This window comes from Parasteatoda tepidariorum, chromosome 4, assembly GCF_043381705.1.
Source record: "Parasteatoda tepidariorum isolate YZ-2023 chromosome 4, CAS_Ptep_4.0, whole genome shotgun sequence".
NCBI classification, from domain to species: domain Eukaryota; kingdom Metazoa; phylum Arthropoda; class Arachnida; order Araneae; family Theridiidae; genus Parasteatoda; species Parasteatoda tepidariorum.
Window position 1 is genome coordinate 18,618,533 of NC_092207.1, and position 13,618 is coordinate 18,632,150.

At 31.0% G+C, this 13,618-nt stretch overlaps 2 protein-coding genes across 5 annotated transcripts in view; one reads left to right on the forward strand and one right to left on the reverse strand.

The window, feature by feature from the left end:
* LOC107447269 (glycerophosphocholine cholinephosphodiesterase ENPP6-like) overlaps positions 1 to 7,032 on the reverse strand; it is a 35,536-nt gene extending 28,504 nt beyond the window's left edge. The window contains exon 1 of the mRNA XM_071179476.1: positions 6,424 to 7,032. Coding sequence (XP_071035577.1) covers positions 6,424 to 6,658 — 235 coding nt within the window. The 5' untranslated portion in view covers positions 6,659 to 7,032. The remainder of the gene's footprint in view (positions 1 to 6,423) is intronic.
* Positions 7,033 to 10,218: 3,186 nt separating this feature from the next.
* LOC107444233 (cubilin) overlaps positions 10,219 to 13,618 on the forward strand; it is a 43,655-nt gene continuing 40,255 nt past the window's right edge. For 2 of the 4 annotated variants that reach the window (XM_016058336.3, XM_071179477.1), the window contains exon 1: positions 10,219 to 10,686. The gene's annotated coding sequence lies outside the window, so the exon portion shown is untranslated. Of the gene's footprint in view, positions 10,806 to 13,618 lie in introns of all 4 variants that reach the window. The other 2 variants (XM_016058329.3, XM_043052838.2) reach the window with 1 other exon arrangement.

Sequence of the window (13,618 nt, forward strand, 5' to 3'; positions counted from 1 at the left end):
AATTTATTTTGACTAAAATATATGAAAACCCACAACCAAATGACATAATTTGCTGCCAGCTTGTTGACGTCACAAAACCTAAGACGCTGATTGGTTAAGAGAGAAAAAAACTTGGATGGAAAGTAGAACATGCTCTACTATCGTCCAAGAAGTTGGACCAAGTTCTTGGATGTTTGTTTACACGATCCAAGCTCAAAAGCAAAACAAGTTTCCATCAATATCAAACAATCTCTGTCCAAGAAATTGGATCGTCTAAACAGGCCTAAAAATGGACGTTTTCACGCGGTGTTCTAGAATCAATAAAGCTATAAATTAACCGCTTACACAGACAAGGAAAAAATCAATCAAGTATTTCAAGCTACAATGATTTGAATTTTTCTCAGTGAAGCGTTTGTAACCTCTTATAACAGTATCGGAAGAGTGCAAATTTTAGAAATAATTGTTTTTAAATAATTATATAGGTAATAATTTTAATCTGTAAATAATTATTTCGATCAGAGATGACAGAAAAATTAATACTATAGTTTTAAAAAATCAATTAAGAAGCGTACGATATTTTATCAGAAATTGAAAGAGGTCTTAATATTTCTAAATCTATAACATTACATCATCTGCATAAATTTTAGTTTTAATTTCGTGTCTCAGAAATAATACCACTTATGGCAAGAAAGAGATGGTGCAAATCAAGATTGTTGAAGGGCTTCGAGGATTGGAAAATAATAATATCATTTAGTGACGAAAAAATATTCTGTGAGTCTTATGACAATCAAAGCATTCGAGTTAGTAGAATGAAACAAGAAACAATTAATAAAAACTGTTTGAAGCGTTTGGTAAAATGTGTAACTACTTTGATGGTATAAAGTTGTATGAGTAGAAATCGATCTGAAAAGAAGGGTTGATTCTGAAATATATCAGACGAAGACTCCTCATGTAATAAATGGCTGGGGTGCGTTAAATCTGTTGGGTCACAAAGTCCTCAATTTTCCCATAACAAATCAATACTTCTGGGGGTACTGAATAGGACATTTTATTTCATATTATAACCGTCATTGAACAGTCGGCCCAATTTTTTTGGGTTTACGACTACTCCACAGCCTTGTAATTTTGAACCCAATCCAGAAGACAAGGGAACTCCTGGATCAAGTATTATAAGAAATTTTGCTCTCGTGGAAGGAATTTCCATGGAACTAACCTGCATTTGTGTTACAAGGAGAGCAGAATCACGAGAACGTTCCATGGTTATCCAGAGACAAGGGACTCTAACTCGTATCCGTCTACCACTGAGGATATTTTACGTCAACTTTGTGGTCAGTTCAAGCCGGATGCGGAGCTCGTATCGACCAGACATCGCTGGGATTCGAGCCCGGTTCCCCTTATTTCTGTGGATGTTTGAATAGGCCCACAATATAAACAGGTTGGCCATAGTGGCGCCACTGAAAAACAAGAAACGCACCCTCTGCCTTAAATTCACTTGATTTCTTCCGGCAGACCTGCTAGTACTGGCAAGTGGCATTAGAAACAACAGCAATATATAAAGATCTTCTTTAGCACTACGTGATTCTTTCATCAAAAGATTTGTTAGGGAATGATTTCATTTTCCAAAAAGATTTAGTTTCATCTCATACACCAAAATCAACTCTTGATCTGGTTGGAGCAACTGTAGGCAGCTAATATGCTGGATCTTAACCAAATTGAAAATTTATAGGGAATAGTAGAGAAAAAACTACAAGAAGTTGCTCTTACAAACCAAGTTGAGAAAGAGAAACGTACTTAGTCTACTGGGGCTAATGTGGGAGGAAAAATAGCCAAAAACTTGTTTATTCCATTCTGTGATCAAATCAAAAGACAATGCTTTAAAACTTTTTATTCTTCATCTATAATTGAATTTTAGAGTTTAAAAAGAAATATTCTTACATATTCAATCGCGTAAAATTTTATTCTAATAATTTAATTTTTTTTTTACAAAAAAAAAATTTGTAACTTATTTATGTTTTTTTTTATTCTTTAATATTAAAAAATACAGCGCACATGTAGATTTAGCTCCTTAAATTTGAAATTTAATCAGAGCTATTATGCATCAGGAAAAAAATTAAAAAGTGGTAGTAATGTTAAAATAAAAAATTACATTTCATTATAACCTGATTAAAAACTTCATTCACTTCCAAAATATATAAATAGGAAATTAAAGTCCAGCTCTCAAAAACAGGCACTTGTTTTCAAGACTTGTCTGACAAGTCTTGAAAATGGGCACCTGTTTTTGAGTGCTCGAAGCATGTCGACTTTTATTTCCTATTTATAAATTTTTGAAACAAATGAAATTTTTAATCACGTAATATCTTACCGCTTTAGTTTCTTGGGATTATTTATTCACAATTTATTATATTTCACACAATTAGAATATTTTAATAAATCTAAATAATGTATCTATATCCGAAATTAGAAAATTTCAGCTTATATTCTGATTTTTTTTTTTCCTTTAAAAAAAAATAAAAAATCTTTACCACTTGTTTACGAACTCTAAATTTAATACAAGCAAGTAAAGAACTAATAAATAGTCATTTTAAAGTCGAATTTTTCGATTATTTTAGAATTTTGAATCAGAGTTATAAAACTTTTACTATTACAAATTTAAACCAAAACTTTATTTGCGAACAGATTGGACATATAATAGGCAAGAAGGAAAACAACAAATAACCCCAAAACGATTCTAAAACAAAGGATGAATTCAATCCTTCTTTTACTCGAATCTTAATCAATAGTGATTGGTCTAGAATTTGAAAAGGTTATTTTTTATTTATTTTTATCCTCAAAAAATTATGAAAAAGGAAATTTTTTTTTCTTCATAAGATTACATTGGGCATTGAAGAAATTAGAACTATCAACACTTTATCTTATCATTTAAAAGATAACATTAGTAATGATCGCTATCTTACAGCTCTATTTTATAGAAAACGAGTTTAACTGTATGTTACTGTTAGTTCCTCCCTTAATGGAATGATCGTAAAAACACGGTTTCCACTAGATCACCGAAGTCAAGCAACACTGGCTGCGGTCAGTAAGCGAGTGGATAACCACTTCAACCAGCCTGCGTAGGGACTGTGGGTGCGCTGTATCGGTCATCACTAAACTCCTCTATCGTAAAGCGCTTGACTTCGCTTTCAGGTCGTCGGGCTACCAAAACGGGGGGAGCCATCCCCTCTGCAGAGGATTTTCCCCAGAGATTCGCAGAGATTCTGTTTCCCAGATCGACGCCTATAGCCCATTGTGCAGCTCTAGTGTGACGTTTATAAGTTACGTTTGTAGTTTATAAATTTATAAAATACGATTTTAAAACTTGTTTCTATGAAACTTATTAATACAAAACCAACGTTAGTTGAAAGAAGAAAAAAGTTTTATCTTAAAATGACGAGTCATTGAGAAAATTGCATGATTGAGACAAATCTTGAGCATCATGTCTTAACCCCGATCTATAATCAATAGAACTATTGTCGGCGCCAAATGAAACTGTACACTTAATCTTTTTTTCGGAGGAGTTAATTTTTTTAAAATAAAAAGTGATCTGTTTAGTTGAATAATTAAAAGTCAACAATAAAGCAATCAGTAATAAGAAAAAAAATTGAAATAATCTTAAATTTGGTAAATTTTAGTACATGCCTTTCAGTTTTGTGTATATTAACGCAATGTTAATTAAATGCGATTTATTAATCATTTACGATTTATTAATTTATGCTCGAAGAAATATTATGCTAATAAAGATGTAATCATAACTACATTGAAACTAATTATCATAATAGTTTCAAATCATATATTAGAACTTTACTTATACGATTGTGATGCTATATTCATTTTGCATTGTATCTCTTCTGTTCTCGAAAGAAGTCGTTTTTGCACTTTCCTATTAAAGTCAGAATATAAAGAAAACAGATAAACCACAGATGAAACAATAAAACATGTCACAAACTTTCATCTGAAAAATGAAATTGTCATAAATGTTTATAGGTCTCTGAATCATTGCTTTAATCCAAGTAGATGTATAAATCGAATGAAAGTAGATAATATCGAAGTTATAATTAAAACTTCGATTTAAATCATTTTTTTTATGTTGTTGTGACGTGAATATTAAATTTTTAAGAAACACTTAGATAAAATTTAAATAATATGTTTGAAAATGTTAATTTTGTGTTTTCGTATGACATAAAATCTAAACCACCCGTAAAATAAACGATGCAAGTCATGTTATGTCTCATGTATGTAAAGTTGTCTTATTTAAAAGGCATGCAGTAACGTATTTTTTGTGTGGCTCTTACTAACCCAATTTGTCATTTAAATCAATTCAAATGCATTTTTGTTAGAGATAAGCGTCTAGCAATTTAAGATACAAATTATGCTAATAATTTAACTTTCGTCTTTCTTTCTTAGAACATAACATAGTACTACACATAATTCATTGAGATTATATTTTGTTTAAATTTTTTAGGAAGGCAAAGTTCAAACAAAACAATGAAAAATGGAAAGAAACAAATATTGAAGAGTAGTAGATATATTCTCGTTTTAGCTATCACTTCAATATTATAAAACTGAATAATTATTACACTATTGTCAGACAGAGAAAAATAAAAATAAAAATCTTCTATGCCCAATAATCAACAATGATACGACAAATTGTTTTTTGACCTCCTTTAAATATTTACAATTCCTAACATTCATATATTTTTTTTAATATCAGTAAACTCCTCTTCGTACGAGATGAATAAGAAGAAAAGAATCAATAAATTAGTACTGAAAAACACTACAAAATCAAGTACAGTCGACAACGCTAAAATAATTTAAATTCTTTTTATTTATTATTGTTTGTAACCCTACCCGGTGGCTTTACATTATTAAATTAAGCAATTGTCGTTCATCCCATTAGAACAAAGTTTAATTGTATTCAGTGTCACTTGGCATCATGCTATTGCTCGCGACCAACTTCCCACTATCAAGTAATTTTCTCTAGTATATATCTCTTTCGAGGGGCCGTAAGACATTTATTTCCACAGTATCTGTATTAAAATTGCTCAGTATTGGTGCAGTTTTAATAATTACCAAACATATCAACAAAAAACTTTATACCTATATTAGTATGTTTGGTACCTACTTATATAATCCTTCAACATTTAATTTTTGTGCGAAATACAATTCATCAGTGTTAGCAAGCTGAAGGCGAAACTTTAAAAGCAAATAAAATTCTTATAAAACTTAGATTAGGACCTTTAGAACATGACCATTTCTCTATCTGTTTAAATTTTGGTTAATTACCGTTTAAATATTTAAGCAGTAGTGGGAAAAAATGTTCTTTTTACTGTAATTCATTAAAATATTAATGCACTATCTTTGTTACCATTGGAAAAAATAATTTCTNATATATTAATTTTAATATATAATATTTTAATTACATATATTAATATTAATTTATATCATATTAATTTTAATTTAATTGTATTTAAACATGTCTTCAAAACAAAATACAGTTACACCAAAAAATAAATATAAAGTGATTTAGCATTTTAACTTACTAGAACGTTAAATCAATGCGAACCCTAAGCTTGTTTCTTTGCAATGAGACGGTTCCATCTGGGGGTAATCGGAGACAATGATACATTACAAAAATTCATGTCACTACCTTCGGGGGCCCTTTTTTTTAAATAAATAAAATTTTAATGGAACACAGATATTTTTAATTTGGGGTATAAATTCAGTTTCAATGAAATGGGCGGCCCGGTACCATTTGATCCACGTACCGGAACCGGTCCGCGGACCGGGGGTTGGGGAGTACTGCTCTAAACGACTTATGACCGGAAACCGGAACTTCATAAATTTTACTTTTTAGTGCAGAACTTATTTCTTTTATTTCAACGTTCATCAATTACCATTGATTTTAAATCATTTACTTTTATAGAAACACGTTTTAGCTAAAGAGTTGCTATAAACAAAATAAAGACGTGGTTTCAAAAAACTACAGAAATACTTATTTGAGGACGTATGATTCCAATGTTACCTCATTAACGTTGTGCATTAAAGTTATCAGATATAGGGAATAGAAAAATATTATAGAACATGAAATAAACTTCTTTTTATCAAGTAGAGCTATAAGCTAGTAAATATTACTGATATTATCTTTAAAATATCTATAGTTTAATTTAAAATAATGACTACTTTGCTCATCCCGCTCGAACGGTTCGTCGTAGAATGATCAAATGTCGCTAGTTTACCTTCTCCGTGCTTCGAACTATAAGTATGACAAATTTAATAGCTCTTGGTCGGATGTTTTATGGCTTTATATAGGACATACAAACAGACTAATATTTATATACAGAGAGATTTTAGGGTACTAGAAGACGTCGGTTTGTTATATATGAGAGTGAAATAATCAAATGCAATAACCTGTAACAAAGCTGTTGATGTTTGGGTATGACAGAGAAGGGAAAACAGGATTGATGTAAGGTGGCTTTACTCCATACGTTAGGAACTGCGGATATGCCTTAAGTTTGAGTCCAGGAAAGTCCCAGTAATCCCATCGGAATCCATCCACCATAAAAACAATCAATTTATTATTTTCTCCAACCACAGATCCACTCAACATCAAAAACAAAACGAACCATACAGTCTCCATTTTCATCTCTCGATCCACAGAACTGAAATATTCTAAAAAGGCAGGTGATTCGAACGACTTTTTACTGTTAATTGTATTTTTCAGAATGAAAAAATATTTACTCTGCAGCCGTCATCTCAACCAATAAAATTTTGAGAAACTATTGGATCTTAATTCGAAGGAAAGAAAGTTTTATTGCATGCTGTATGACTCACTTAAGAAGCGCTGAACTTAATTTTTTTCTTTTAAAATGCTTAAAATAATACACACTTCCATTAGGTTGAGCCAGTAATTAATTTCCGGATTAAGAAATGTTAAAAGATATATACTTGAACACGTAAATAAAGTCTAACTTATAACATAATTTTTAACTTAAAATGCGAGAAGGATGCAAACTTTGTACGGAGCCACAACGCAGAAATAAAATGATAGCATCTTCTAATATGTAAGCAGCACATGCTGTAGATTTAATCGCATAGTTTAAAAAGTTAATTTCAACATAATTCAATTTCCCGTGCGCTATGAATTTGATCCTATAAGCAAATATAAAAGTAAATATTAAATTATGTCATTTGTGCAGAGGCGTAGGAATGCGCGGGGTATACTTCTCGAATAGATGACACTGAAAAGATGAGGGAAATAATGTAATATCTAAAGGAGAGCGGGAAACAAAAAACATTAAAATTAAAGGAAAAAGTACATTGTAATATATCTATACACATTCATAAAAATTTTAATCCTTATTTTGGAGCCATTTTTACGTAAATGTTCGTGGAAGTTATGCTTATATTAAGGGGGAAAAATGTATTTCTTCCAGAAAAATATTCTTAACATTTCTGACATGTAAGATATATTTAAATTTTAATGACCAGTAATTTCATTATAAAGTTTGTTTGAAATTTATTTTTTCATAACCTTATTACCTAATTTAAAAAAAATTGAAATTGTATTTACCAAATAAAAAAAATTGATTTCCTAATAATAATAATGTTTGTAATTTAACCACTTTTTTTTTTTGCCTTGGGCATTTGTCTCTTCGCCCCTATCTCTTCACACCACTACATTCAGGGCCCGACTTAGCCTAATTGGGGCCCGGGCAAAAACTTCTTTGGAGGCCCCCTCTACTTCAGCAATGAAGAATCGAACTTTATGGAGGTATTTAAATTTTCACTTCATTATACATATATAACAGGAAAATTGACTCGAACCTAAAATAGCTATAAAGCCCCCCCCCCCTCCAATGGTTAGACGAAATATCGTTCTGTCCATTTTACCGATTTTCTGACAATTCTATGTCCATCATGTCAAATGCAGTTTTCTGATTGTTAACTTCATCATCTAGCTGTGAAAATGCATATCCTTTGCTGACATTAGGACGGAATTCAGCTAAATGTTTGCAATATTGCAATTATGATGTCTCAATTAAGTCTAGCAGAAGCTATTGTATTTTTGCAAATATATCGCATTTTGCGATGCGTAGAAATACAGGCTTTTGATTGACCAAATTTATCTATCGTAATTGCGAAAAATTGGCTGAATTCCGCACTAGAAAGTCTTGGATTTACGAAATATAGATTTTTTGTGTTCATACGATAGATTAGTGAAGAAGCTATCATAAAATTGAGGGATTTTACACTGTAATGATACTTTGTTTGAAAAAGTTGATTAAAAAAAAGAAACCTAAAATAAGCTTTCTATTCGATTTGGGGGTCCCTCTGATGTGGGGTCTGGGGCAACTGCCCCGCCTGTCCTTGCCTTAATCTGACTCGACTACATTTATGGGCAACACACACAAGACAGAGCTAAACAGCGTTTTCCGAACTGGGGTGATATAGAAACTCCCAATATTGCTCACTTATGTCCTTTTTTATTGCAATTTATGTGTGTAAATAAATATCTATAAAAATTTTATTAGCTTTTTCGATCTCATCTCTAAGCAGCGTTCTTTATCCTGATAAGGAAAATTGATGGTTTACCTTGTAAAGCTAAGCTCAGAGGTTAAAAGTCGTCATATAACTCCCAGGTTACTACTTCCGCTTAAGCTTGAAAAAGCCGCGTCATTCAATATTATTATACATGAAATAAGTGTTTTCAATATAACGCGTTCTTCCAATTTAACTTATAATGAGACAAATGAATTTTTGATGACTCTGCAAGCTTGTTATGATGCTACCCCAAAAAAATAACAAACGTCGCTATTTTATAGAAATATATCCAAATAATGCTCAAAACACTTTATATTTGTTCTAACATTAACTTTCTCATATTTTTTTTAGGCTTACAACCTGTTAGAATTTATAAATTACAGAAAACTCTTATGAATGGTAAAATTACGTGTAAATATAAGTTCAAATCACAATAATATAATTTCCTAGAACACAATAATGTAATTTTCTAGTAAATATAAGTTCAATAATATAATTTCCTTGTAATCATAGTAGAGGGATACGCCTGAAGTTTTCTTTAACGAAGTTTATCATTGTTTACATTCAATTAATCATTTATTACAGTGGTTCCCAAACTTAGGACTTTAATGTACCCTTTCTAAATTTTTCGTAACGCTGTGTACCACTAATAAAAAAGAAATGAATGTATTTTTTTTTTAGAAATATGTTTATTTTTCTTTTTGGTACAAAGTTTAGTTAATAAGTTTATTTGCATCAGTGAGAAGGATGATAGATAGAAGAATGAAATTATATTTTATAAAAATAATCAAAATAAGTAGAATTTTTAACAAGCCTTTACTATAAAAAAAATTACCCAAAAGTGAAAAATCACAACTGACTGTTGACACCATTAATTATCAACTGTTAATTCTGCAAAAAATACGTAATCGTAAATTTTCATGCTTATAGTTTTGTTATTTTTAAATAAAATTTTTTGAAATTTTCGTTTGTTCCAAGTTATTTCGCATAAGAACACGTGCCTCGCTAATTTGTTCCCGTATCCCTGGGGGTACGCGTACCACTCTTTGGGAAAAACTGATCTATTGTATCCTTTATAAATAAATAAAATGAAGAATAATCCAGCTTTTAAAAGTAAAATGTGAATGTGCTTGTGATCGAGTTGTTTGATACAATATTTGAAAAGATATTGCATAGTTCGGAAAGCAAATTGATTGAATGTATAAATTAAAATACAAGCCTTTTATTTCCTTAAATTTTTTATGTTTCAAATTTGCTTCCTGAAGATACTCTAAGAAATCACTTTTCTAAAGTCACAAATCTTTTACAAAATATTAAGTAAATAAATTAATATTAGAAGAAATCAAGGCGAAAGCACTAGCTTCTATTAGGTCGAAGACTTCCTCCTTTCTAATAAAGGAATCACTTCCGCTTTGTGGAAGAAAATCAATTGGCATAAAGAAAAAGAGAGTCCAAAAAAGAAATTATCTCCTTTTAAGTATTAAAAGTTCCACAGTGGGCTGATCGTAAGACACGGTTCCCAGTTGAACATGGAAGTCAAGCATCGTTGACTGCGGTCAGTATATGGGTGGGTGACCACTTTGATCAGGCTATGAAGGGATCGAGAGTGTGTGGAGAAGTCATCCCCTCCGCAAAGAAATAAAATTGTAATGGCTTGTCTTCGAATCACCCTCGGGAATGTTTTCCAGACTGTATAACGACTGTTAAATATTGAGTTCGTACATCGTCTGCATTTCATAATAATAATAACTGAATTTATTCTTAAGAATTACAATGCTTTATTTTTATCTAATACTTCAAAGTACATTTTTACTAACAATTTTTTTTAATATTGGATCTATTGTTAGATGGATGCTTTAACTGTATCAAAGTATAAGTTGAAGTAAGTTCCAGGCATTAGACTCGTTAGTATTCCATGAATTGTACATAGAATCTAGAGGATACAAGCGAAAGAACAACTCCATTCTCATATTGGTATCACGCAGACAAAAAACAAAAAGTTTTAGTTCGGCAATGGAGCTGATAACGTAGTGGAGTCTGCGCAATTTATAAGTTTCCATTCGCGGGACATTTCCCTTTTTTTTGGTTCCAATAAATTGCAAGATCCTGTATAAGGCTCTCCATAATAAAGTTAGTAACTCTTTCTATGAACTTTAATTATACGAGTTTGAAAAAAATATTTTCTGTTGATTTGATATTTCATATTTAGTCAGCTTTGTCTGCTAAAGTTGTTAACATTGGTTTAAAGCGTAAGTGTATAGCTTAATTATTAAATAATTATTTATTGGGATAACTTAGTCAACTGCACTAGTTTTTCTCTCTTAAGTTTATTTTCTTATTAAACTGTCATTGTATTGCATCTTGTATGACAATCAAACTGGACGATTTTATTTATTCAGCTGTCAACTTTAACCTATCTCATATCATCTCTTAAAACTAAGTTATTCTTATACAAAGAACTGTAATATTAAAAATGTTGCAAATTATGATTAGTTTAAGGAAGAGAGACTTTAGTCTAATAAATCAGCGTACCGTAACGAAGCCATATAATAAATGTATATTTCAGATTTGGTAATGACAAAGGATAGCCCATGACCGGTTTACTAAATTTTTTAGTCTAATACGTGATATTTTAATGCCGTTATAATACATATGGAAATATTCCGATTTTAAGTTATTTACTAAGTATACCAATCGATAAATATTTCAGTTTATAAAGACTCCAATTGTGCGTGCGTCTTTTTGAGAAATATAACTGCATTTAAGTATGAAAAAACAATTAAGCTTGAGAAAAGACAACTAGTAATAAAAACTTTTCGCATCCGGGCAGAATTTTATGAAGATCGTTATTTTTTTCATAGATTCATCCCTTTAATTTATGACTTATTGTGTATTAATTGTGCTGCTAATGGCATAGTAAAACCTTGTTGTTTAAGCCAGGGGATGGAACAATGAAGACTAGCTCTGTTGAAAGAAACAAGCCAATATTTTGTCCTTTAAAGTTTATATAATTCTTATTAAGTCTTATTTCAGAAGTAAAAACACCAGAGTTTATTATTTTGTAGACTATGATCTGTGTAAATATTATTTAAATTGTGAATTTTTTTAAAAATGGAATATGAATGAAAAGGGAGTGTTTTTAAGGGATGGTGGTTTATTTTTAATAAGATGACAAAGTGGGTGCAAAAGTTCATATGTCCCTTTTGTGAACAAAAGTCTTATTTCTGAAGTAAAATCACCAGAGTTTATTATTTTATTGCTATAATCTGTGTAAATATTATTCAAACAGTGAATTACATTTTTTAAAATAATATATGAATAAAAAAGTGTTTTTAAGAGATGGTGTTTTATTTTTACAGAAAAGACAGAGTGCATTGAAGAGCAGGCTGCTCCTCTAAAAAAGCGAATAACAAACATCTATTGTAATATATTGTATAATTCTTCGGAACTACAGGCCAAGTCCGTCTTAATAAGTTTTCACCATCTTGCCCTGTTAGTCACCATAGTCTTCCAGCACTGATACATTATCAAAATCAATAAAGGTTATTTTCCCCATCTAAATAATTTGCAGGATTTTTTTTTTTAGCTATGGCCTTGTTTAGAATAGCGATACTTTAGAAATCCATTTCTATATTTTTTATTGGGATAAATAACAATAATATTTGTGTCACAATAAGTTTAAATTTTGTTCATAGTAGTATTCTTCGGAACTACAGGCCAAGGCCGTCTCAATAAGTTTTCACCATCTTGCCCTGTTAGTCACCATAGTCTTCCAGCACTGATCACTTAGATATCTAACCACCTAATGGGTGGTCGGCTCTCTTACGGTCTCCATCTGGTTTCGAAAAGTCACTTTCTTGGTTCATTGTCATCTAATCTGTAAAGGTGTCTTAGCCATCTGATGCGATTAGCTTTAATGACATGGACGATATAAGAAAAGTATTAATCAGAAGTTTATATATTTTTAGAATAACTTATTTATTTAAGTTCACTATTATAGTTTCATTTATTTGGAGATTGTTCAAATATTTGAGAAAATAAGAAGCAAAATAGTTTATTTTGTCTTATGCCTAATTTTTTATTGTGATAGCTATGTCTCATCAGGGTTTGGATTGACTAGATTAAAGACTGGTAGGAATGTAAACTCTTGTAATCTATTAGTAGGTAGATAGTTTTTGATTCTTTTTGTGAACGTCAAGCGTCATTGGCCAAGTTAAGTGAGTGAGCAGGTGACTACTTTGACAGTACTGCCAATTTTCTAAGCTTTTAAGAAAAATAACTTCGAATTATGTTCCATACTGCTACATTTAAATGACATAAAAGTTATTAACACTTTATTTCGGTTCACTCGTGGTGAGGCATTTTAAAAATGTTGGTAAAATTACCAGAAATTTTGAAAGCTTTAATTTTAATTGCATGCCATCTACCACTCTATCAAATGTTTTTTAAATGCTTAGTAGTTGGCATCCTTACTGCGATCAGCCTGCAAAAGAGTAAAGAGTAAATGGTATTGATCCTTGTTAAACTGTTCTTACCATTAAGTGCTTGACTTTGCACACAGCTCGTCAGGCTACCAAAAAAGATGAGCTATCTCCTCTGCTTCTCTGTAGAGCAGGGTTTCTTAACCTGTGGTTCATGAACCCCTAAGGGGTCCACGAGTTATAATTTGGGGGTCCGCTGACTACTAATTTTTAAAAAGTTTGAAAGCCTACTCATTGCTTGTAAAGTAAGCTATGGCAGCTATAATTCCGTTTGCTACAGTGTATCTTGGCGAAGCGGGATTTTCCACAATTGTGACAATAAAAACATAACATTGAAATCGATTGAATGTTGAACATGATATGCCCGTTGCTTTGTCGAAAACCATCCCCCAATTCACTTTATTAATTAAGGAAAAGCAGCAACCTTCATATTAAAGATTTTGTATACTATTAAAATAATAAAATTAAATGTTCTAATAATTGATGTTTTTTGCAATTATTTTTTTCACAGGGGGGTGGTCCGTGACTTCTTAAAAAATTTTAAAAGGGGTCCATTATATCAAAAAGGTTAAGAAACACTG